The sequence below is a fragment of the Sinocyclocheilus rhinocerous genome, unplaced genomic scaffold, assembly GCF_001515625.1.
Source record: "Sinocyclocheilus rhinocerous isolate Xijiao unplaced genomic scaffold, SAMN03320098_v1.1 scaffold3807, whole genome shotgun sequence".
In the NCBI taxonomy this organism is placed as follows: domain Eukaryota; kingdom Metazoa; phylum Chordata; class Actinopteri; order Cypriniformes; family Cyprinidae; genus Sinocyclocheilus; species Sinocyclocheilus rhinocerous.
In genome coordinates, this window is record NW_015660506.1 from 179,027 (window position 1) to 203,781 (window position 24,755).

The 24,755-nt window shown below is 40.1% G+C and overlaps 1 protein-coding gene across 1 annotated transcript in view; it reads left to right on the forward strand.

Annotated features, from left to right (window-relative positions):
• LOC107725234 (collagen alpha-3(VI) chain-like) overlaps positions 1-24,755 on the forward strand; it is a 46,746-nt gene that overhangs the window by 17,537 nt on the left and 4,454 nt on the right. The window contains exons 7-40 of the mRNA XM_016534427.1: positions 9,729-10,334; positions 11,188-11,799; positions 11,972-12,571; positions 12,697-13,311; positions 13,421-13,755; positions 13,885-13,963; positions 14,174-14,319; positions 14,470-14,562; positions 14,666-14,719; positions 15,185-15,256; positions 15,337-15,363; positions 15,483-15,527; positions 15,622-15,675; positions 15,771-15,833; positions 15,955-16,020; positions 16,342-16,395; positions 16,736-16,771; positions 16,928-16,990; positions 17,203-17,265; positions 17,495-17,557; positions 17,861-17,923; positions 18,150-18,200; positions 18,961-18,996; positions 19,134-19,196; positions 19,278-19,340; positions 19,818-19,850; positions 19,972-20,008; positions 20,144-20,155; positions 21,275-21,768; positions 22,402-22,504; positions 22,633-23,334; positions 23,454-23,553; positions 23,715-23,767; positions 23,859-24,119. Of these exons, the coding sequence (XP_016389913.1) occupies positions 9,729-10,334; positions 11,188-11,799; positions 11,972-12,571; positions 12,697-13,311; positions 13,421-13,755; positions 13,885-13,963; positions 14,174-14,319; positions 14,470-14,562; positions 14,666-14,719; positions 15,185-15,256; positions 15,337-15,363; positions 15,483-15,527; positions 15,622-15,675; positions 15,771-15,833; positions 15,955-16,020; positions 16,342-16,395; positions 16,736-16,771; positions 16,928-16,990; positions 17,203-17,265; positions 17,495-17,557; positions 17,861-17,923; positions 18,150-18,200; positions 18,961-18,996; positions 19,134-19,196; positions 19,278-19,340; positions 19,818-19,850; positions 19,972-20,008; positions 20,144-20,155; positions 21,275-21,768; positions 22,402-22,504; positions 22,633-23,334; positions 23,454-23,553; positions 23,715-23,767; positions 23,859-24,119 (5,817 nt within the window). The remainder of the gene's footprint in view (positions 1-9,728; positions 10,335-11,187; positions 11,800-11,971; positions 12,572-12,696; positions 13,312-13,420; positions 13,756-13,884; positions 13,964-14,173; positions 14,320-14,469; positions 14,563-14,665; positions 14,720-15,184; positions 15,257-15,336; positions 15,364-15,482; positions 15,528-15,621; positions 15,676-15,770; positions 15,834-15,954; positions 16,021-16,341; positions 16,396-16,735; positions 16,772-16,927; positions 16,991-17,202; positions 17,266-17,494; positions 17,558-17,860; positions 17,924-18,149; positions 18,201-18,960; positions 18,997-19,133; positions 19,197-19,277; positions 19,341-19,817; positions 19,851-19,971; positions 20,009-20,143; positions 20,156-21,274; positions 21,769-22,401; positions 22,505-22,632; positions 23,335-23,453; positions 23,554-23,714; positions 23,768-23,858; positions 24,120-24,755) is intronic.

Genomic DNA, 24,755 nt, shown 5'->3' on the forward strand with positions numbered 1-24,755 from the left:
ATTTTTTTTTTTTTTTTTGGAATGTGGTTGATTTAAAGGTGTAATGGGCTAGTGACATAACTATATATTTATGCTTATTGCAACAGATGCTGGAAAGAGAGATGTTGTGTTTTTAATCGATGGCACTGATGAAACAAAGGGAAGTTTCTCAGGAATGCAAAACTTTGTTCAGACCCTGGTTCAGAAACTGAATGTGGCACCAAATAAAGATTGTGTTTCAGTGGTCCAGTACAGTGATAATGCATCCATTGAGTTTCTTTTAAATACATATTCATCATCAGATGATGTTATAAATAATGTGAAACGTTTAATTCATAAAGGAGGAAGGCTGCGTCACACTGGGGCAGCCCTACAATATGTTAAGGACAACTTGTTTACTGCTGCTGCAGGGAGTAGACATTTAGAGGGTGTGCCACAGGTTCTAATTCTATTGAACTCTGGAAGGTCTAACGATGACATACGTGGTCCAGTCAAATCTTTGAAAGACATTGGTGTCATTTCGTTTAGTATTGGTACCACAAATGCTGATACACTTGAGTTACAAACAATATCCCATCAGCCCAACTACTTTTTCATATCTGATTTTGAGAGCATTCTTGATGTTCAAGAGAATATTTTAGCATTAATAAACAGGGTATTTTACCAACGGCTACCAACAATGACACCTCAGGTCTCTGGTAAGAAAAAAATAATTAATTTCTTAATGTATGTGTGCACACCAGCCACTGACAGAAGTCTCCCATGTATTATAGCACTTGATAGCATAAATAATGCTTTAGATTAGTCTAAACACATGATCTACTCTTAAAGTACTTTGTTATAGTTAATCTATTCATTTCATTTCTTTATTACAGAATTTGTCAAAAGGGATGTTGCATTTCTTATTGATGGATCTGATGATTCTAAAATTGGTTTTGAGGGAATTCGCAATTTTATCCAGAGGTTAGTTGAGAGTCTAAATGTGGAGGAAGATCTTGATAGGGTGGCTGTTGTTCAGTACAGTCGAGATCCCACAGCTAATTTTTATCTCAGCTCATACTCAACCAAAAAAGAGGTACTTAATTCCATACGTTCTATGATGCACAAAAGTGGAAGGCCACTGAATACTGGAGCTGCTCTGCTGTTTATTAAAGAAAATATATTTACACAGTCCTCTGGGAGCAGACGTCATGAGGGTGTACCGCAGATTCTGTACTTATTTAGTGGTGCTAGATCTGGTGATGATGTCAGAACCATTTCACAGAATTTAAGAGAAAACAGCATAAAAGTCATTACAATTGGCACAAGTAACTCTGATACACTTGAGTTACTGACAATGTCCACCACACCAGCGTATGCTTTCTCTGTTCCTGACTTCACCTCCATCAACAGCATTGTCCAAAGAGTTGCCTCTGTTTTGACAAGTGGTGATGAAATTCCTGAGCAATTTCCAACTCCTTGGGGTAAGAACTTTGATAACTGATGTCTTTGTTGAACATGTTGTTATGTTAAATGAAGAAGAGACTTGAAGATGCAGACAGATTAGCCACTGTATATACTGTGTTTCTACAGAATTGTTGTTTAAATATTTTTGTATTTCCTTTATGGAAATATTCTTTCTTTTATTTATTGTACAGACTTTGGATGCAGGAAGAAATATTGTGTTTCTTATTGACGGATCGGATGATGCTAGTGATAGATTCACAACTATACGAGAATTTGTGGCCAGTTTGGCAGAGACATTTTATGTTGGTCAAGAAAAATATCAAATTGCTGTTGTGCAGTTCAGTAATACTGCAGCGATAAGCTTTAATCTCAGTGCATACTCTGTCACGCCCCCGGGCTGATCTGTCTGTTCTTCCCTTTTTTCGGTTGTGGGTTCTTGTGTTTACACTTACCATGTGCTTCTGTCATCGTGGTGTCGGTCCCTGCCCTCTTGTTATTCCATTAATGATCTCTTGGCCACGCCATCACCTGCTCAGCATTATGTTAATCACTCCTTCCCTATTTAGTCTCCTCGTGTGTGCTGTCTTGTGTCAGATCGTTGTTTTGTACTTCGTGCAATCTTAGCTCCGACCCCGTCTTGTCTCGATCTTTTGCTGTGCAGATATCTTGCCAGTTTTGTTTTCATCTTTTAGTTTTGTTTGTCCCTCTCCCTCCTGCTTCCAGGCAGCGTTAACCTCCTCCAGCTCTACCCACGCTCGCGATCTCCGATTGCTGTTTCCGCTGTCTCAGCCCTTCCTCACCTCTCCGCCAGTACGCCCCCAGCTCCCCGCCTCCAGGTCCCTGCCCTCTTGTTATTCCATTAATGATCTCTTGGCCACGCCATCACCTGCTCAGCATTATGTTAATCACTCCTTCCCTATTTAGTCTCCTCGTGTGTGCTGTCTTGTGTCAGATCGTTGTTTTGTACTTCGTGCAATCTTAGCTCCGACCCCGTCTTGTCTCGATCTTTTGCTGTGCAGATATCTTGCCAGTTTTGTTTTCATCTTTTAGTTTTGTTTGTCCCTCTCCCTCCTGCTTCCAGGCAGCGTTAACCTCCTCCAGCTACCCACGCTCGCGATCTCCGATCGCTGCTCCCGCTGTCTCAGCTCTTCCTCGCCTCTCCGCCAGTGCGCCCCCAGCTCCCTGCCTCAACAGCGCCCCCGCCTCCCTGTCAGTTTGTATCGGTCTTGCGTGGGTGGATTTTCCCATTGGAGTTTCTTCGTCCAGGAGGCACTATTGGACCTGTTCCTGGCTGCCCTGTGCCTGGATTGTTTTTTGTCTATTTTTTCTCTCTTTTTTTTGAACTTCAAGACTGTTCAATAAATTGACTTTTGGCACCTGCAAACTGAGTCCACGTCTCGTAGTGACATACTCATCCACTTCTGAGGTGGCTGATGCTGTACGCAACCTCAAAGCAAAAGGGGGAAGGCCACAATATATTGGCCAGGCTCTACAATTTGTTAGAGACAGTAGTTTTACCACTAGTGTTAGAAGTCAGCAAATAGGCCGTGTTAGTCAAAATCTTGTGCTTGTGGCTGGTGGCAGATCAAGAGATTCTCCTCGTGGACCAGCTAATGAACTAAAGAGTATGGGAGTAACCATTTATGCCATTGGGTCAAGGTTGACAGATCCCATTGAAATGGAGGTCATTTCATCGCAGACCGATTATGCCATTGCTGTTTCTGATTTTCATGACTTAAAAAATGTACGTCAAAGCCTCCTGACAAAACGTATGGGTGGAAGACAAAAAGGAGACAGAGAAGTTGATGGTAAGAATAAAAAAATAATACATTGTAAAACTTCAGAAACCTTTATAGAAGTTTTAAGATTACATGTTGAGACTTATAGGCTGAACATTTCTATTTATTTTATTTTTTGGTTGATAGAAATCTGAATTAAATATAAAGGTATAGAATATTTTATTGTAAAATTCTGTTTTCATTTATTTACTTTTTAACATTTTATGTATTTGTCTCCTGCCATTGTATATGGTTACTAATTAAACTAAGCAAACTAATTGTAATTAGATAAAAACTTTAAAGGCGCGTCTCGTCTTATAATTATTGCAATTCTAGGCTCAGGATTTAAAAGGGATATTGCTTTTCTTGTGGATGGTTCAGACAGTACAAGAAGAGGATTTCCAGAAATACGTGATTTTCTGCACAATATTGTCACAAATCTCAATGTGGGAATTAATAATGATAGAATCTCAATAATTCAATACAGCAATGTTGCTGTAGCAAATTTTTATTTAAGGAAGATGTATTGACTGCAGTAAAAGTGCTGAGCCATAAAGGTGGAAGGCCCTTAAACACAAGCTCTGCCCTTCTATATGTAAAGGAAAATATCTTTATAAGTGCCTCAGGAAGCAGGCACAAAGACGGCATCCCTCAAATATTAATTCTGCTGACTAGTGGAAAATCAAGGGACAGCATTTCTGAAACAGCCTCTGCTCTTAAAAAAAGTGGGGTATTAATATATGGAATAGGAGGAAAGTACTCGGACTCTTATGAATTACATAAAATCTCTTCTAAAAATAAACTGCAATGAAAGCCATTCCAAGTTACAACAAAAAGGAAATCATAGGTAATTGTAATAATAGTTACGGACAGTAGTGAGTAAAATACCTCTTTAATATTCAGAAATGTATTATGATCATTAAGATAAAAATTTGACTATTATGATATATTTTCAACACAGAAATTAAGCATTTGTATTTCTATAAGGAACAACAACATATTTTATTTTTTAATTTTTTTACATTCTTATTGATAATAGAATGTATCATGCTTCCCGATTTCTTCAATATTTTTTCATAGCTGAGAGTCATAGATGGAGAAGAGATGTTGTCTTCCTAATGGATGGATCAGATGGAAATAGGAATGGGTTCCCAGCTATGAAAGAGTTTGTGCAAAGAATGGTGGAAAGATTGGGCATAGTTGAGAACAGAGATCGTGTTTCTGTTGTCCAATACAGCAATGACACAAAGGTACATTTCTATCTGAACACGTACACAACAAAGGAAGACATTCTCAACGGTGTCAGAGGTCTGCGGCACAAAGGAGGCAGAACCCTCTACACGGGGGCAGCTCTCCAGTACGTCAGAGACAATGTCTTTACTGACTTCTCCGGCAGCAGCGAATAGCGAATAGCTACGCAACAAAGGGGGAGATCTTGAACTCTGTCAGAGGTCTGAGGCATAGAAGAGGGAGACCCCTCAACACAGGGGCAGCTCTCCAGTATGTGAGGGACAGTGTCTTCACCGCATCTGCGGGGAGTAGAAGGCAAGAGAGTGTCCCTCAGATTCCCATCCTCCTCAGTGGAGGGCGGTCAAGCGATAACATAGATACACCTGCCTCCGCCCTGAAAGAGAGCGGGATCTTGATTTTTGGCATCGGCACCATAAATTCGAGCAGAGAGGTGCAGAGAATTGCCAATGATCCTACATATGCACAGTCCATCAATTAATTCTCTGACCTTCCCAGTGTCCAGCAGCAGTTTATCAGCTCCTTGAACAACGTGCTTGGACAAGTCAGGCCGATGACACCTACTGGGCCGGGTAAGACAGATTCCCACACGTCTCTAGAAAACAGCACACTGAGCCGTTCTTTGCAAAGGGTGCCGTAGACACGAAACAGTTTACGTTAGCATTGCGTGTTAGCAGAGCCGTGGGAAATTAAGCTAAAAAGCCAAGGGTTTGAACTCTAGGCACTGTTAAGTTTTAAAGAGCTTGTTTGTTCGCTCTTTGGTTTGTTTTAGGTAAAGTTTTTGTCTTTTGACCAATATATCCTTCAAATTTAGACCTTATTTCATGGCCTCGTATTCATTAAATTTAGGCAGTTTTACTCTGACCAAAATGAGCTGTTAGTATAGCAGACGGGACTAAAGTTTGGCCATTGGATTGGTTGTAAATTAACTTAAAGGACGGGAGAGCTGTTTCCCGTTTGTAGTTATCGACCAGAGCATGCATACACCTACAGACAATATCAAATGCCGATTGCTCACGTGACTTTGTGTTCCATTTCGTTACCCGTAGCTGAGCGAAGAAGGGATGTAGTGTTCCTGCTGGATGGCTCAGATGGCACTAGGAGCTTTTTCCCTGCGATGCGCGGCTTTGTTGAAAGGATGGTGGAGAGACTGAATGTGTCTGAGAACAGAGACCGTGTGTCCGTGGTCCAGTACAGCAGAGATCCAGAGGCCAATTTCTATCTTAACACGTACTCGCGAAAGGAGGACATGCTTGACATGGTCAGGGGTCTGAGGCACAAAAGAGGGAGACCCCTCAACACAGAGGCAGCTCTGCAGTACGTGAGGGACAATGTATTCACTGCCTCCTCTGGAAGCAGACGTGTAGAAGGTGTGCCCCAGTTACTGATTCTGCTGAGTGGTGGAAGGTCATTTGATAATGTTGACACACCGGCCTCATCCCTGAAGGAGCTGGGAGTGTTTATCTTTGGGATAGGGTCAAGGAGCTCAGACAGCAGGGAACTCCAGAGGATCTCCAATGAGTCTAGTTATGCACTCTCAGTGAGTGACTTTGCTGACCTTCCCAGTGTCCAACAGCAGATTTTCAGCAACATTGACACAGCCTTTGTAGAGGGCACGTCTATCATTACCACAATGATAGGTAAGAAAAAGCCAAACCTGCTTCCTCTACTTCCTCTCAGCTTTTATGTTAGTAGTGACGTGTGCTTTACTGTTCCTGTAGTCCTAATGAGTTGCAGAAGCAAAAGTATTTCTTCCTGAGTTGTAAAACATAATGGGAGGTGACATGATATCGAAAAAGACAGAAAGCAAGATTAATAACAAAGTACCAACTGTGTAATGCAATATACTTATTTTTTTCCTTACAATGTCCATTATCTGACCCATGAATGTTATTTCTTAGCTGAGGGCCATAGGCAGAGGAGAGATGTTGTCAGAGGTCTGCGGCACAAAGGAGGCAGAACCCTCTACATGGGGGCAGCTCTCCAATACGTCAGAGACAATGTCTTTACTGCCTCCTCCGGCAGCAGGCGGCTGGAGGGTGTGCCGCAGATACTGGTTTTGCTTAGCGGGGGAAGGTCATCTGACACTGTTGAGGCAGAAGCCTCCTCTCTGAAAGAGCTTGGCGTTTTGACCTTTGGAATAGGATCCAGGGACTCAGATAGCAGAGAATTGCAGAGAATTTCATACGACACCGATTATGCTTTGACCGTGTCCGACTTCAGTGAGCTTCCAAATGTCCAAGAGCAGCTGCTGGCCTCTGTCCAGGCTGTTCAAATTCCTGTCACTCCAACTTCACCAACTTTTACCGGTATGTGCATGGCAGAACTTTAAAGTAATCTGTGTCTCGTCTTTCTACTTAATGCCCCTACCCTTTTTTATTTTTGGGAGCAGTGGGACCGTTAACCAGAGCTTAGACTGTTAATGAGTTGGTGAACTGATATGACATTCTGAAGGTTAATGAACGTTATCGATATTACATGGTGTTAATGATGCTGTTTTCCCCCCTCCTAGCTGATTACACCACACCCAGAAAGGATGTAGTTTTTCTTCTTGATGGTTCAGATGGCACTAGGAATTCTTTCCCAGCAATGCGTGATTTTGTGCAGAAAGTACTGGAGCAATTTAACACAGAGTCCAACAAAGACCGTGTTTCTGTGGTGCAGTACAGTAGAGACGCTGAGGTCCATTTCTATCTGAATAGCTACGCAACAAAGGGGGAGATCTTGAACTCTGTCAGAGGTCTGAGGCATAGAGGAGTGAGACCCCTCAACACAGGGGCAACTCTCCAGTACGTGATGGACAGTGTCTTCACCGCCTCTGCTGGGAGTAGAAGGCAAGAGGGTGTCCCTCAGATTCTCATCCTCCTCAGTGGAGGGCGGTCAAGCGATAACATAGATACACCTGCCTCCACCCTGAAAGAGAGCGGGATCTTGATTTTTGGCATCGGCACCATAAATTCGAGCAGAGAGGTGCAGAGAATTGCCAATGATCCTACATATGCACAATCCATCAATGAATTTCTGACATTCCCAGTGTCCAGCAGCAGTTTATCAGCTCCTTAAACAACGTGCTTGGACAAGTCAGGCCGATGACACCTACTGGGCCGGGTAAGACAGATTCCCACACGTCTCTAGAAAACAGCACACTGAGCCCTTCTTTGCAAAGGTTGCCGTAGACACGAAACAGTTTACGTTAGCATTGCGTGTTAGCAGAGCCATGGGAAATTAAGCTAAAAAGCCAAGGGTTTGAACTCTAGGCACTGTTAAGTTTTAAAGAGCTTGTTTGTTCGCTCTTTGGTTTGTTTTAGGTAAAGTTTTTGTCTTTTGACCAATATATCCTTCAAATTTAGACCTTATTTCACGGCCTCGTATTCATTAAATTTAGGCAGTTTTACTCTGACCAAAATGAGGTGTTAGTATAGCAGACGGGACTAAAGTTTGGCCATTGTATTGATTGTAAATTAACTTAAAGGACAGGAGAGCTGTTTCCCGTTTGCAGTTGCCGACCAGAGCATGCATACACCTACAGACAATATCAAATGCCGATTGCTCACGTGACTTTGTGTTCCATTTCGTTACCCATAGCTGAGCGAAGGAGGGATGTAGTGTTCCTGCTGGATGGCTCAGATGGCACTAGGAGCTCTTTCCCTGTGATGCGCGGCTTTGTTGAAAGGATGGTGGAGAGACTGAATGTGTCTGAGAACAGAGACCGTGTGTCCGTGGTCCAGTACAGCAGAGATCCAGAGGCCAATTTCTATCTTAACACGTACTCGCGAAAGGAGGACATGCTTGACATGGTCAGGGGTCTGAGGCACAAAAGAGGGAGACCCCTCAACACAGAGGCAGCTCTGCAGTACGTGAGGGACAATATCTTCACTGCCTCCTCTGGAAGCAGACGTGTAGAAGGTGTGCCTCAGTTACTGATTCTGCTGAGTGGTGGAAGGTCATTTGATAATGTTGACACACCGGCCTCATCCCTGAAGGAGCTGGGAGTGCTTATCTTTGGGATAGGGTCAAGGAGCTCAGACAGCAGGGAACTCCAGAGGATCTCCAATGAGTCTAGTTATGCACTCTCAGTGAGTGACTTTGCTGACCTTCCCAGTGTCCAACAGCAGCTTTTCACTAACATTAACACAGTACTTTTAGAGCGCACACACCTCACTACTACAGTAAAAGGTAAGAAATTTACTAAACATTTTTGCTATAGTTCATTTTAAGTTTTATGGTGTCTGCTAAGGTAAGTATCTCCAGAAGTGTTTACAATTTTTTGCATATTTTATGCTTTAACATGCTAAAAACTTGAATTTTACCTAAAAGTCTGTGGCTTGTTAAGGAGATACTGTTCTCTTTTGCTTCAACAAAATGAGCCAGAATTTCTACTCTTTCACTAGTGGATGGTCCAACATTGTATCTATGGACCATAATGTCATAGAGACAATGGTATGGTTCTTTTACTTCAGTCACAAAGAACCATTATACAGCTTCCTTGCAGCACCTTGACAACTACCCTGCAAATATATGACCTGAGTGAACATATGACAGTGTGCTTCTTTTAGAACATCACACATCCTCATACCAGTGGGTGTTGTATGGCAAATTTTACATGTATTTCTTTATTCATATCTTTTCTTCCTTTAATATTCACAGTGGTTTGTAGTTTGTGTAATTTTTTCCATGCAGTTACTGATTTTTTAGTGCTTTTTGAGAGATCAGATTTTATATTAAATGTGTGTACCTCAGTCTGTGTTTTGCAGATTCAGATTTTGATTTTGATTTTGATTTTTTATGTTTTCTTTCTTTATTTCTAGAATTTCTAATAGTTGTCTATAATGTATTTAAGAATGAATTAAGGCAAATCAGGAGTGGGGGATGTGAATAAGCACTTTAATTTGCTTGTTTTTCCCCCATTCAAATCTGAAAAATCTGAATTTGTTAGAATTGCATTGCAACATCTTTGTGTTACTATGATTGCTTTCCAAGGCTACAATGTATCATGGTTGCAGTGTATCAAATTCATTTGAAAATGATCTTGCACATCTGGGAATTCCAGGTGGAAACAAAATACAGAATGATGATACAAAACTTTTTGATACAATGTCTTACCTTTAGGTGGTGGAATCAAGTGGAAATTAGTTATGTTCACTGACCAGGAACAAAGGGTTGTACTGTTTGTAATTATATTCCTGTCTTGTTGTTGTTGGGTGTGTTTTACAGACTGGCCCTCATCCAGCCAGCAGCATTTTATATTAAATCAGATCTTTTTTATTTTTGTTTTAGCAGAGTCCGAAGGACCTAAGAAGGACATCATCTTTGTGATTGATGGCTCTGAAGGTGTTGGTAGAGAGTTCCCAATTATCCAGGAGTTTGTGCGTAGAGTTGTGGAGACCCTCAATGTTGGCGAGAACAAGATCCGAGTAGGCGTGGTGCAGTATGGAGATTCACCATATGCAGACATATACCTCAACTCACACAGGACCAAAGAAGGTGTTCTAAATGGCATTAAGGAACTCCGACAGCGAGGGGGGAGACAGCGTAACCTTGGACGGGCCATTGACTTTGTTAGTCGTGAAGTTCTGACTTCTAGACGTGGTGGAAGGAAACAGGAGGGAGTTCCACAATTTGTTGTTGTGGTTTCAGGAGGAAAAGCAACAGACAATATAAGACCATATGCAACAGCACTGAAACAGTCAGGAGTCATCCCCCTTAGCATAGGAACAAGAGACGTGGACACTCAGGAATTGCAAGTGACATCCTATGTCCCCAGATTTACCTACACAGTTGATGACTTGCCTGGACTATATACAATTCAGGACACACTCATCACCACCCTGACAGAGCTATCTAGTGAGGAGTTAGCCAAATTGCGCCCTGTGTACCCTACAGGTAACTGCAATCCTTTCATAATTGGGTTTCTGGTTGATGTGGTAATGCTGCTGAAAAGGCCAGCATAATTTCCATTCCCATCTTATTTTTTGTTAATGCTGGTCCAGCTGGTGGTTTGTGAAATTGGTTATCCAGCATATCTGTCAGTTATTGCTGGTTGACCAAGGATGTCTTGTTGTTGTTAACCTAATTAAGAAACTTGCTAGAAACACCAGCATTCTATGCTGAGAACAGCATCTAAAATGCAAAATGTATATCACTAGCTATGTTGGTCTTTTCAACAGTGACAGCATAAAAATATGCCTGTGAAGGTTTGAAAGTGTTCATGACATATGTTTTATTATATTCCTTTAAGTCTGTTTATATTCACAGTCATAATTTAGTAATACATGACCATTTTCCACCCTGTCTCTAACTATATGAATAAAATGCTCAGTTTTGCTGCCTCCTTTTAAGTCTTCAACATTCACTGTTATGACTGGCTAACATTTTTGCATAGTCTGTGAAAAAGTCTGTGTCCTTATTCTTGCTGCTCTTAGAAATTCTGTAAAGATATTAATTGAACAAGTGTTTACATCATCCCATCAAGTGTAAAGTAACTCAGAGCAGCAAAACATCTTCAGTTGATAAAGTCATTTTTTTAAACTAATTGAATATACCTGTCATTCTGTAGAAATAATAATTAAAGAATTTGATAATTTGGTATAAAATTTGCACCACTGTTTGTGAATCCTGTGGTCAGACTGTAAGGTACATTTGTGTATTAATTAAGATCTATTTATTATTGTTATGGTTATTGTTATATTTATTTTTATATGTTTTTTTATTTTCATCTCTTTATTTCAAAACATAGAGACTGTAATTCCAGTACCTCGCGGAGATAAAAGGGATGTTGTTTTCCTTATTGATGGCACAACAAAGATGCGCACTGAGTTCCCTGCCATAAGAGACATGGTTCAGCGAGTGGTGGAGAAGTTAGATGTTGGTCTTGACAATGTGAGAGTCTCAGTTGTGCAGTACAGTGATGATCCCAATCTGGAGTTTCTTCTCAATGAGCACTCCACTAAGGATGAAGTTCGCCAGGCAATACGAAGAATGAGAAGCAAAGGTGGCAATCAGCTTAACACTGGCCAAGCTCTGGAATATGTTTCAAAGAACATCTATCAAAGATCAGCTGGAAGCCGTGTAGAAGAGGGTGTGCCCCAGTTTCTCATCTTGGTAACCGGAGGAAAGTCAAATGATGATGTGTCTGGCCCTGCTAACCAACTCAAGTCAAGCCGCGTTGCTCCCTTAGCAGTTGGCGCTCATAATGCTGATGAAGAGGAGTTAAAATTAATTTCCTTTAGTCCAGAACTAACATACACCATTAGAGACTTCCAGCAACTTCCAAGAGTGGAGCAAGAGCTTTTAACCAAAGTCAGTACCATGACCAGAGATGAAATTGTGGCCCCCACTGTGCCTAAAGGTATGCCACATTTTCTGGTTGTGTTAAAAACATTATTTTAAGGTTAATCCACATTAGCAGAGCATTTGATGCCAAATTTAGTCATGTCATGTTTACTTTTATACACGCACATAACTTTAATAGATCATGCATAAATTTATTAGTAAATGTATTCATTTTTATTTCTTACCAGTCCCACTCAATCTTGGAAGAAAGGACATCATCTTCCTCATTGATGGCTCTGACAGTGTTGGACAAAGCGGTGTTGCTCACATTCGTGACTTTATCTTGAAAGTGGTTGATCAGCTAGATGTACGACCTGACCAAGTTCGTGTGGCTCTGGTACAGTATGGTGAAAGACCTCAAACTGAATTCTCTTTGAACTCCCACAACAACAAGCAATCTGTCATCTCTGCCATTAAGAGATTGCGTCATATGGGTGGACGTGGTGCTGACCTAGCTGAGGCGATAAAGTATGTCATTCGAAATGAGCTCCAGGCAACTGCTGGGGTACGTCTTGCGCAAGCTTCCCAGCATTTAGTTGTGCTAACTGGTGGAAGATCAACCTCTGATGTATCTACTTATGGCCCGCTTCTCAAAGGCTCTCGCATCAATTGTATAGGAATTGGTACAGAAAATGCAGACCCAAGACAGCTGGAACAGATTACTACCACTTCTGATGACATCCTGCAGGTGGCTACATTCCCAAATCTTCCAAACATACAGAGCAAATTTATAGCCAGGCTTAATGGAACAATTATAGAGGAGCCTCCTACTTACTTCGAAGAGATAGGTACGTGGAGCTTTAATGTCTTTGTTATGTTAGACATACTTTACATGATGGGTGTATAATAATAGGCCTTAAATATTGGTTGGTTGGTTTGTTTAGCCTGATTTATTTTCTCTGATTTCCCCTAGATCCTGTACTCCCACAGGCCAAGGCTGCTGACATTGTGTTTTTGGTTGATGGCTCAATCAATCTTGGCAGGGACAATTTTAAAGAGGTTATGGAATTCATTCTCAATTTAATTGACCTGTTCTTCACTGAGAGAGACAATCTTCGAATTGGTCTAGCACATTATGCTACAGATGTGACCGATGTGTTCTACCTCAATACTTACAAAAATAAGGATGACATTATCAATGCCATAACTCGAGCAGAGTACAAGGGAGGTCGGGAAATTAAAACAGGCAATGCCATTCGCCATGTTCAGAAAACACACTTTGTAAAAGCAAGAGGCAGTCGGAAGGATGAGGGAATTCCACAGATCCTGATGGTAGTCACTGGTGGACGGTCAAGGGATGACAGCAAATCAGCGGCACTAGCTCTCAAAGACAGTGGTGTGCGCATCTATGCTGTTGGGGTGGGTGACACGGAGGACGAGCTCAATAATTTGGGCAGTGAAGCTACAACAGTGGCCCGAGCCAGCACCTTCCAAGAGCTCTCTGAACTGAATGAGCAGATTTTGGAAACACTGGATGATGAGGTGAAAGGAATAGGACTGTGCACTGGAGTAAAGAATGCTACACAAGGTTTGGTTTTTGAGTTTTTTTTAATAAAGTGAAAGTACATTTGAAGTGTTCCGAACAGAGGTTTACGCTTAATTTTTATTAATTCCCATCTGTTTCTCCTCCCTGGCAGAATGCAAGTTGGATGTTCTTGTCGGGTTTGATGTGGCTTCACAGAACATCTTTGCTGCTCAAAGGTCATTAGAGACGAAGGTGAATGCTATTCTCCAACGCATTACCCAGATGCAGCCCATCAGCTGCACTTCTGGCCAGGTTCCCTCAATACAAGTGGGCATGCTAGTGATGGACTCTGCCTCTGAGCCTGTTCAGCTGGACTTCACCAACAGATACACAGAGCTTCTTGGGCCCTTTAAGGCCCTCCGAAACCGTGGACCTTTTGTTCTAAACGGTGCGACAATCAAAGCATATGCTGATAGATTCAAGAGTCAGCCTTCAGATAGTGTCAAGGTACATCTTTTTCATTTTAACCTCAAAATCTAACCATATTGTATATATTGTATGTACTGTATATCTCTGTATATTTATAAACAATTATTTGTATTTAATACAATCAATTGCTGTTTTACACCCATAAAGGTTGTGATCCACTTAACTGATGGATTAGATGCCCAGTATAACATCCTGAAAGAGCGAGTTGATCTGATGCGTTCAGCTGGTAAGAATAATCGTGATTATAGATATGAAAATGTCTGATGAATTTCATTACTTTACACTCAAATATCTATAGGTTGTATGTTCAGTTTCTTTATTTCCCTATTCACCAGTACTTTTGGAATGTTTGTTGTTGATGATGATGATGATGATTCAGACATCTCACAATACTGTATGTTACCACACACATTTTAATATTTCTCTTTTTCTTAAGGTGTCAGTAGTTTCATTCTTGTTGCCCTGGAGAGAGTGCCACGATTTGAGGATGCAGTTCTCTTGGAATTTGGCCGTGGCTTTAGGTACACACGACCTCTGCGTGTCAACCTCATGGACTTGGATTATGAACTTCTGGAAGAACTGGTAAGAATTGTCCTCATTACTCATTACTGTCCACATTAAATTTGCAAACTAAGGAATAACCTACAGTACTATATGTAGGGATAACAAAAAGAGATGAATATGTTTGTCTAATATGATTGTGGTTGTCTCTTTTTTTTTTTTTTTTTTAAGGATAACATTGCTGAGCGGGAATGCTGCTCTGTTCCGTGCAAGTGTAATGGCCAGAGAGGGGACAGAGGAGCTGTTGGTGTTCCTGGATCAAAGGTCAAATTCATTCTTCGAGAAACAACATATTTTAGGCTAGAACACAGGTGAAAATTATGAAATTTATCAGTGTTTGCTCATGTCAATGTTTGATTGTCTCTAGGGTCAATCTGGTGGTGAAGGCTTCAGTGGACATCCTGGTGATGAAGGCGGTCCGGTGAGCATCTACTAATTATCTACTATGAATATGTAAAAGGATTTAAAAGGTGTATTTTTTCACTCACTTTTGTCTGTGACACAACATCTAGCTTCTCACTAGTTTCTAATTGCCCACTTTATCACTACACATAAAGTTACATTTATTTTCCAGCATGCACTAATAAATAGACAGATCCTCTACATACCTTTGCACAGTGTTGTGGTAGCATCTTATAAAATGCATGTTACATAATCAGATGTGTAAGTTTTTGAATTTAAACCATAACACTGGAGTTTCTTTTCTATTTATGTAATGATTTTGCTCACAAATACATAAAAATCCCTCCCTACCCCATATTTATCATCAACATAAGAATTCATCATGAACAACCTGAAACTTCGCTGTTGTCATTTTAACAAAAATGCAACATTTGTGCTTGTGGCATTTTGTTTCTTATGACTGAGATAATCCATATTTTCTCAGGGAGAGAGAGGTCCACCTGGTGTAAATGGAACTCAAGGATTCCAAGGATGTCCAGGTCAAAGAGGTGTTAAAGTAAGTTCACTTACGAGGGCACTTTATGGTTAAAATATATTTCGTGACTAATCCAATGTATTTGTTTTTCTTTTATTTAGGGATCTCGAGGATACAATGGTGAAAAGGTAAGAATAACCTTTTGCAATAATTTCATAATAAATAATAATATATTACCATGATTAACAGTAACATTTAAATGTCAATATAAGTATATGTTTAATTGATACCATTTGCTTTCTTTTAGGGTGAAATCGGAGAGATTGGTTTAGATGGAATCAATGGAGAGGAGGTCAGCTATTTATCATTTTGTATCAATGACCAGTTTTACAATGGTTTGTGCAAGTCTTTGTGTATGCCAATTAAAATTTGTTGTTGTCTTTCAGGGAACAAGTGGTGTTGCTGGCCCTCCAGGAGATAGAGGAAACCCTGGCCAAATGGTAAGTCATGTAGAATATAGTCATGGGTTAAGATATGTGGAATATATTCAAAAGAAATAAATATGGTTTATCTGATCTTTTTTATGTGTCTATAGGGGCCTAAAGGGGCCAAAGGCCAGGCAGGAGATGTTGGTCAGACTGGAATCCGTGGTGATCCAGTATGTATTATATAAATATTCAAATATGTCTGCTCTCTTATTTACTCAAGGATTTGACTTAATTTAGAATGAGTATATCTTCCTTCAATAAGTAAGGTTGATGCTGTTGTTGTTGTTTTAGGGCATCCCCGGAAGAGACAACAACCAGAGGGGTCCAAAAGGGGATCCAGGCGATGCTGGCCCACCGGTATGGTCACATGTTCATGGATCAATATTGTAAAGTACCAAGCTTCATCTCAGCCTCATTTATAGTTCTGCACTATAATAATCTCATTTAAAAAATCATAGAAGTTGTTTTATTAATTATTTCTCATTCGATTAAACTATTATTTCTCATTACATGTAATTTTTGTCTCTGACCATGGTCAAACTGTAAGACTTTGCCAAGCTATAGTAGTAGTTACTACACATTTTGTTATTGTGTGCTATTAAATCTGTGTTTGTGTCAATGTGAATAAAATCCACAACTGTAATGCGATCTTGAAGTTCATTAAAGTGTTTTCTTTAGGGAGAGCCAGGCGTGGATGGAAATAAGGGAGGTCCTGGTGAACCAGGCAGACGGGTATGCTTCCTCAACCAAAGAGAATGTCTTTTCGAACTTACCCCACAGTGCTGAATAGGCTAAGATTATTTCAATCAGTTCATAAATAATCTCTTAAAGCCCCAAAACAGCTCAATCAAATGTTTAGAATCTAAAGAGTCTAAAGAAATGTGTACACTGATATGAGATAAAACGAATTTTTTAATTTGGCTTTGATAACTGTTCAGATTAGAATTTATCTCAGGTTTAAGCCATGTTATCTATGGCAATACATTATTTGAAATGTTATGTGTAAGATCCATGAAATGTTGAATGACAGATGTTCTGTTCATAATCTTATTCATCTTCTCTTTTGAAAAAGGGCCCTGATGGTAGAAGAGGGCCTCCTGGCCAAGCTGTGAGTAGACATTTCATGCCATTAATGAACATAAACATTATTTTAACACACATAGAGATCCATTAAAAGCTGTTGTTTATGGGTTCAACAGTTTATTAAATGTATTGAATTTATTTGAATTTGTTGAATTTATTAATGGCCCTGTTGCATTTTTAGGGTGCTCCTGGAAGGCCTGGAAGTGATGGTTTACCAGGAGAGACAGGAATTGGAGGATCTCGGGTAAATTAATCAGTTGTGAAAAAACAAGACAGGTCCTATGACATGTTGTACATGCATACATAATGGTTAAATCTGGTTTACAGTCTGGGTACATTTATTTATTTTGTATGCACAAATTTGCACACCTGCCTTGCAATAAAATGTTCAATATTATTATCGAATATAAATATATAATACATAATATAAATGTTGTTTATCTGTACTTGATTAAGGGTCCCGCTGGACCAATTGGAGCACCTGGTATTAGAGGAGAGGATGGAAACCCTGGTCCAAGGGTAAGAGAAGTTCTTTTTCTTGTTTTCTCTGCTACTAAAACAATGATTTAATAAATGATTATGACAATTTGTGTGCAGACAAAATGTTTAATACCTAATGTTTAATACTCACACACACACACACACACACACAATACATTTTTTTGGTTTATGACTTAATAAAAGAAAAAGATCCTGGTTTATATGAGGAAAGCATTCCTCTTATTTTATATATATATATATATTTTAGGGGCCAGGAGGAGTGCCAGGACCTGCTGGAGAAAAGGGTAGAAGAGGAGCCGTTGGCCGAAAGGTACTGGTTACTTAAGCAACATTTATCAATTCATTGCCAAGCAGTTGCACTCTCATGTTCCAGTTACCATTGGCAAGCTTAAGCAATTTTTTAAAGAAAACATCTTAATGTCAACTTAAAGCAAAGCTTCTGGGGAGTTTGTATTTGTACAATTTGGGAAGAGGAAATGATGTTACATTTTTGTTTCAATGCATTAGTATGAGAAGTAGGGTGCTCTTTCAGCTATTAAATGTATAACCATTGCACCTTTTATACCTTATTATTTATAAAACTATGATTCACTTTTTCTCGTTCACTCTAAAGGGTGAACCAGGGGAGCCAGGACCTAAAGGTGTCGTTGGACCCTTGGGACCCCGTGGGGAGCCTGTAAGGGAGGAGTCATAGTCTGCACCAGTCATACCAAATACATTTCATACATTGACACAGATAATGTCCATCAGCATTATTATATGAGACATTCACAAATAGATTGGATGATTATAAACATTACTTCCATATTAAAACATATAGCACATTGTTAATTTATCAGATCACTCTACTGTATATCAGCAATTTAGCCTAGATCAAACTAAGGAGTTTCCTGTGTATACAGGGTGAGGATGGACGAGATGGGTTTGGTATACCTGGTCCCAAAGGAAGAAAGGTGAGTGTGTGTATAAAGTTTAAACAATGTTTTTCATGCTTTTTTCAATTAACCATAAATAGCACATGCACCTGTGGAACATCCCAGAATTTACAGGCGGTAGGCAATTAAAGTCACAGTTACAATAACTTGAAACATTAACGAGACCTTCCAAGGGTCCCTGCTCACCTGCTTGAACATGCAATAGTTCTGCTGCAGGGAGGCATGAGGACTTCAGATAAACTAAGCGATGGCCAGAGCAATACACTGCAATGTCCGTAATGTAAGATACCTAAGACAGGGACACAGGAAGGACAGTTGAAGGTCTGTGCAGTGGCAAACCACGTGTAACCCTCAAACGTGTTCGAGAGCTTGTCTTGGTGGACAAATGGAGTAACATCTCACAGCAAGAACTGGCAAATCTGGTGCAGTCCACAAGGATTGCACTGTAGTACTTAATGCAGCTGGTGGCCGCATAAGATACTCACTGCAACTTTTGATATAGACCACCCTTTGTTGAGGGACTCATTATTCCATTTCTGTTCATCAAATGTCTGAGAAACCTGTTCAGTTTATGTCTCAGTTGTTGAATCTTTTTATGTGCATACAAATGTTTACACATTTTTAAGAAATTTTCTTAAAAGCAGTTCAATGTGAGTGGATATTTATTTCTTCTTTTTTAATTTTTACTTCTTTAATTTACTTCTTTTATTAAATTTTTTGCTGAGTACATACATATCAAAATGTATTTTACACTGAACACTCTTTAATGTTATTTTAGGGTGATGAAGGTTTCCCTGGTTTCCCAGGTCCAAAGGTGAGATTACTGAAGTTGTCTGCAGCCTTGAATGTTTTACAGTATATACAGTACCTTTTCTACTAATGCACTCCCTTCAGATTCTGCTGTGCAAAACAATGGAATTAACTAAATGTTAAAACTGAATTGATTCAAAGGTTGAAGCGGGTGACCCTGGTTCAAAGGGAGGACCTGGACCTAGGGGAAACAATGGCCAGAGGGTGAGTAATGTTGATTGAACGACTTTTAATACGGTCTTCATATCCACACTGCTGGTAATCACTGATAATATGTTTGTGTAGGGTACCTCAGGGGAACCTGGTGGACCTGGACAAAAGGGAGATATTGGATACCCAGGGCCCTATGTAAGCACCATACTTTAATATAAAATGCTTTAAAAGTTAAAAAAAAAAAAAAAAAAAACTTTGTTACAAATCTTTAAATACAGGAATGTTGACTTGCATTAAGGGGACTAAATTGAGGCATGACTAGGGATGTTCTTTCTTACAAAGTCTACAATTCTCTCTGCAAATCATGAGCTTTGATTTACTCAAAGTTAAAAAAAAAAAAAAAAACTTTGTTACAAATCTTTAAATACAGGAATGTTGACTTGCATTAAGGGGACTAAATTGAGGCATGACTAGGGATGTTCTTTCTTACAAAGTCTACAATTCTCTCTGCAAATCATGAGCTTTGATTTACTCAAGCTGTTACAATTTTTTTTAACTAGTGACAGACATTAGTTTGGCACACAAAACTGCTCAGTGGAATAAATCCAGATTGCTCTACCCAGCTGTGTTCAGCTGTTGAGAAAGTGTTTTTTTGTCTGTTGTCAAAAACAGGGCCGAAAAGGATCCAGAGGAACTGGTCCGGTGGTATGTACTTTTTCCTTTCTTTCACTGTACAAGTGTCTTTATTGTTTAGTCCTACTTACATGCTTGGAACATTAATGTCAAAACATTTTTCTTTTTTTCTTCTTTTTTTTTGTCCTCACAGCCATGTGATCTGGTCAAGAAAATTAGGGATAACTGTCGTAAGTATAGTGATTGTCCAATGTTTAATTATACTGTCTTTCTTGTAGTTTGAGTTATATCTTTATATGCTTTTCTTATAGTTACACTTTTAGGTTGTGAAATCTTACTGTATTTTTTGTCTCTCTTTTTTTTAGCCTGCTGCTATGGTAAGTGAATAGTGAACAATCTCTGCATTTGCACTGTACTTTTAGGGTCACAGTTTAAAGGGGTCATACGATGCTTTTTTAAAGATCATTATTTTGTGTATTTGGTGTAACAGAATATGTTGACATGCTTTAATGTTCAAAAAACACATTATTTTTCAAATACTGTACATTATTGTAGGTCCTCTATGCCCCGCCTCTCTCAAACGCTTCGTTTTCTACAAAGCCCCTCCTTCCGACAAGCGCAGTCTGCTCTGATTGGCCAGCTGACCCAGTGCATTGTGATTGGCCGAACATCGCAAGCACTCGTCGGAAATGTAACGCCCCTTACCATAATCGCGAGCTTCATCTTTCAAAATAAATGTAAAGACAGTAAATAATGTCATTAGTTTTACCATCAGTTCAAGCCCGAAAGGGGAACAGACACAGTAATGATGCAGTACACAAGCCGCGGTTAAGACAGCTGACTCCACTTTGATGTGACGCTGTCTCTCTCTCTCTCTCTCACACACACACAGACATGATGCGCAAAACTCTGCATTTGAACGGTCAATAGCAAATACTTAAACTAATAGCAAAACATACTTACAGTAGCTGATTCAGAAGTGCCAGATTGTCATAGCAAAGTCAGAATTACCTCCTCTCCTAGGTTCACGAAACGGTCGTCTATAAAATGCATTGCTGTTCTGTTGTAAGTGATCTTAAAGATTCCTAAATGCATCTACTTTCGGAAGGCCAAATAAAGTGCTTTTGCTTTCGCCTAGAAACACACAGCGTCTCCTTGACATGGCTGCTTCAACACTAACTGCTGTTACTGAAACCATGCCTTCTTTCTTTGCGTGAACATTTGGGTGGCATTATGCAAATATTTCCATATAGTGTGGTAGATATGTGGGGGCGTGTTAGAATGAGCCGTTTTAGGGGGGCGTGGCAGAGTCTTAACTTTGATAAAGAATATCTCTTTGGTTTTGAGACTTTAGTCTTTGCAACTTCAGGGATCTTATCTATGCACAATCAGCTTGTAACACTCCAAAGAGAAAGGAAAACTTGAAATCGCATCATATGACCTCTTTAAAGCACTCATTGCATAGCTTTTTCATTTTTGAGTTTCTAATTCCTCAGGTGCTCAGGAATGTCCCCTATACCCTACTGAGTTGGCCTTTGCCCTGGATGCATCAGATGGTGTATCACGCTCTGCTTTCAACAACATGCGGGACACTGTTCTCCGCCTGGTCAGTGACATCACTGTTGCTGAGAGCAACTGTCCCCGAGGTGCTCGTGTTGCTCTAGCGCTCTACAACAATGAGGTGACTACTGAGATCCGCTTTTCAGATACCCAAAAGAAGCGAGCACTTGTTGAGCGAGTTCAAGGGCTCCAGACTCAGCAGACCCGTAAGCAGCGCAGCTTGGAGACAGCCATGAACTTTGTCGCACAGAACACGTTCAAAAGAGTTCGCAGTGGGTTCCTTGTGCGCAAGGTTGCTGTTTTCTTTGTCAACGGCCCTGTTACAACCACACAAGAATTCAGTGCTGCTGCTCTACGCCTCTACGATGCAGGAATTTCCTCTGTATTCCTCCTTAACCGTGAAGATCGCCAACTCACAAGAGCCTTGCAGGTAGGGGCAGTAGAAGGGCAAATATTGTAATTTGTGTCTGTAAGATTTCCATTTGCATTACTGTTGGTAAAGGTTTTTATTCATGCAGTATGCTTCCTCACTCCTCTGTGGTTTCATCAGCTGTCCTTTGTCCTTACACATCAGTTTAGAAAGTCAACTCATCACAGCAGTTGATGCTTAGAAAACAACTTGTGACAGTAGTTGTTTCATCGCCCCAATATATAGGCTTGAAGTCTTTGAACTGAACGTCATAACATTATAACACAAAACATTAGTACACTTCATAACACAAAACATTAGTTTTGTGCCCTAATATTTTGTTGGGCTTAAAAATGTCAAATTATTGGTTCATATATCAATAAAAATTGGCATATGAACAACAACTGTGATTTTGAATAATGTGTTAAGTAACTTAATACCTTCACTGAGGTAACTTCCGGATCAATTTGCAGTGTTTGAAGTTAAATGGAGGGAAATGTCAAACACTTGGACAAATTAACTGTAATTAACTATACACAAACTGGCAGGTTTAATTTTAGTGAACCAGTAGTAAATTAAGTTAAAACCTGACACAGCTGATTGCATTTGGCATGAAAGAAAGCATACCTTTAAGTGTTACATTTACTGTTTCAGCTTAACAACACTGCTTTAGCCCAGATTATCGTCCTACCCTCACCTGGAAGTCCTGAATACAACAATGGCATCAAGAAGATCATGACCTGCCATATCTGCCGGGGTAAAACTGTCATCATGCATAACAGAGTTCAGCAAACAAGAAAGGCCACCAAACTTTTTAAAATGGCAAAACAATAGCAACAGAGAACGTCTGAATGTCAGTTTTCTTCTTTAACATTTTTTTTCCAGACTTCTGTGCCCCGGATCAGATGTGTGATTATATCCCTGCGCGTGGAGTCCGAGACCGAAGGGATCCCACAACTGACTTGGACATCGACATGGCCTTCATTCTTGATAGTTCAGAGAGCACCTGGCCCTCTGTCTTCACAGAGATAAAGCAATATGTGGCTTTAATGACAGAACAGCTAGAGATGTCCCCTGAGCCGGCCAGCACTACCCATCATGCTCGAGTAGCACTTGTTCAGCATGCACCTTATGAATACTTGCACAATGGCAGTGGCATTCCCATCAGCGTGACCTTTGGTTTGACAGATCACAAGTCACCAAACAGTGTCCAAAGCTTCCTACAGGATAAGGTGCACCAGCTGGAAGGAGGACGCGCCCTTGCAGATGCTCTTGAAGGCACTGTTGAGCATGTGTTTGAGAAGGTGCCACATCCCCGCCATTTGAAGGTATTAGTTCTGTTGGTGACTGGACCAGTTGAACTGCATGAGGAGAGGATAATAAGGGCTGCCACTGAAGTTAAATGCAAAGGATACTTCATAGTGGTGATGGCAGTTGGAAAGCTGTTCAGTGCAGGTGATGTCCGTGTCCTGACCCAAGTGGCAAGTGAGCCTTCAGATGTATTCTTTAAGAGGGTGGATAGACCTTCAGGCTTCTATGACGACCATATTCAGACATTTGCCAGACTGTTGCCCAAGTACCTTGGCCGTAAGTCAGAGGATTTTTTTTAACATGCTCAAAACGTCCATTGATGTATTAGCCTGTCATTTCATACCAGGTTTTCTCCGGGAACTGTTATTGACAGTTTCTTCATTCTTTCTGTATAGTTGAAAATGCTTTCTACTTGTCACCTGAAGTCTCTAAGAAGTGTCAGTGGCATCAGAGTGACCAGCCACACAAATTCCCATTCAGTTTGCCACAAACAGAGTGAGTATGTGTTCTGTAAAACGCATACAGTATGTGCATTTTAGATGTTGCATTTTAGACCAAAAACAATTCACAAGACCGTATGAGTTGCTAAATAATTTAATTCACATTAATATTGAGTTAATACGTTGTGTGACTGTTGCTATGGTGTCTTTTTCCAGGAAACACCAGAAGCATCATGGACAGCAGGAGGTTCATGACAGAAAACATATTGGTACTGAGTGTATGCATCGTTGTGGGTATTTGTTTGTAGAGAAATGTTTGGGGTTGAAATCTGCTCACACTGTGTGTATGTTTGTGTCCAGAAACAGGTATGGAGAAAATGCATCTGGTTAATGTCACCTCCAGTGGATTTGCCCTACAGTGGTTGAGTGGTGATTCAAAGGCCACCCATGAGGTTACTGTGACTCGCCTGAAGGATCATAGTCTAGTGCTAAGGAAAAATGTGACCGGCAGCCATCTCTCCATTTCTGAGTTGGAGGCAGTCGAAACCTATCACGTAGTGGTCAACACTCACAGTGTCAATGGTCATGTTGCCAGTACCTACAAAGGCATTGTTCCCACAAGTAAGCTCATGTTTTTTCACATAAATTACTCTGTGAGATTATGAATTCAAGGAACATGTTGTGTAGTTGCGATTATAAGTATGAATTAATAAGTAATGAAATGAAAAAGTATTAAATGAACAGCTAAAAAAAAAAAACCTGTCATCTACTTCACTATGAAGCAGTATGACTTTTTATATTTCAGTGGAACACACAACTAGTTATTTAGCAGAATGTCCAGACTGTTCTTTTCCATACATTGATTAATTTAGAATTTATTTAAATTGTTTGTGGTACTGTTATGATAGATGATACAAGAACTTCCTCATTTGCATACATCAGAAAACAGTGTACTTAACTCCACAAAAGGAGAAGAAACTACGCTTAAACCTTATTTGGTTAGTGAAGGTGATTTGCGATCTGTGCTGGAAGATAAGATTTTCAGCGAATAGCAGTTTATGGTCCGTTTCTCACAAAGTTATTGGGTTTTGACTTACAGAGTGGACTACTTTTGGTGCTTTTTTCTTCTTTTTGAAGATGGTCAGCCCTAGTTCTTATTTTCTAGTGCAAAAAACAGGCTGGATGTTCTGCTAAAGAGCATATTTCATGTTCCCTGATCATTAAAATTGGATCTTTTCAACATTAATAGAGTGAATC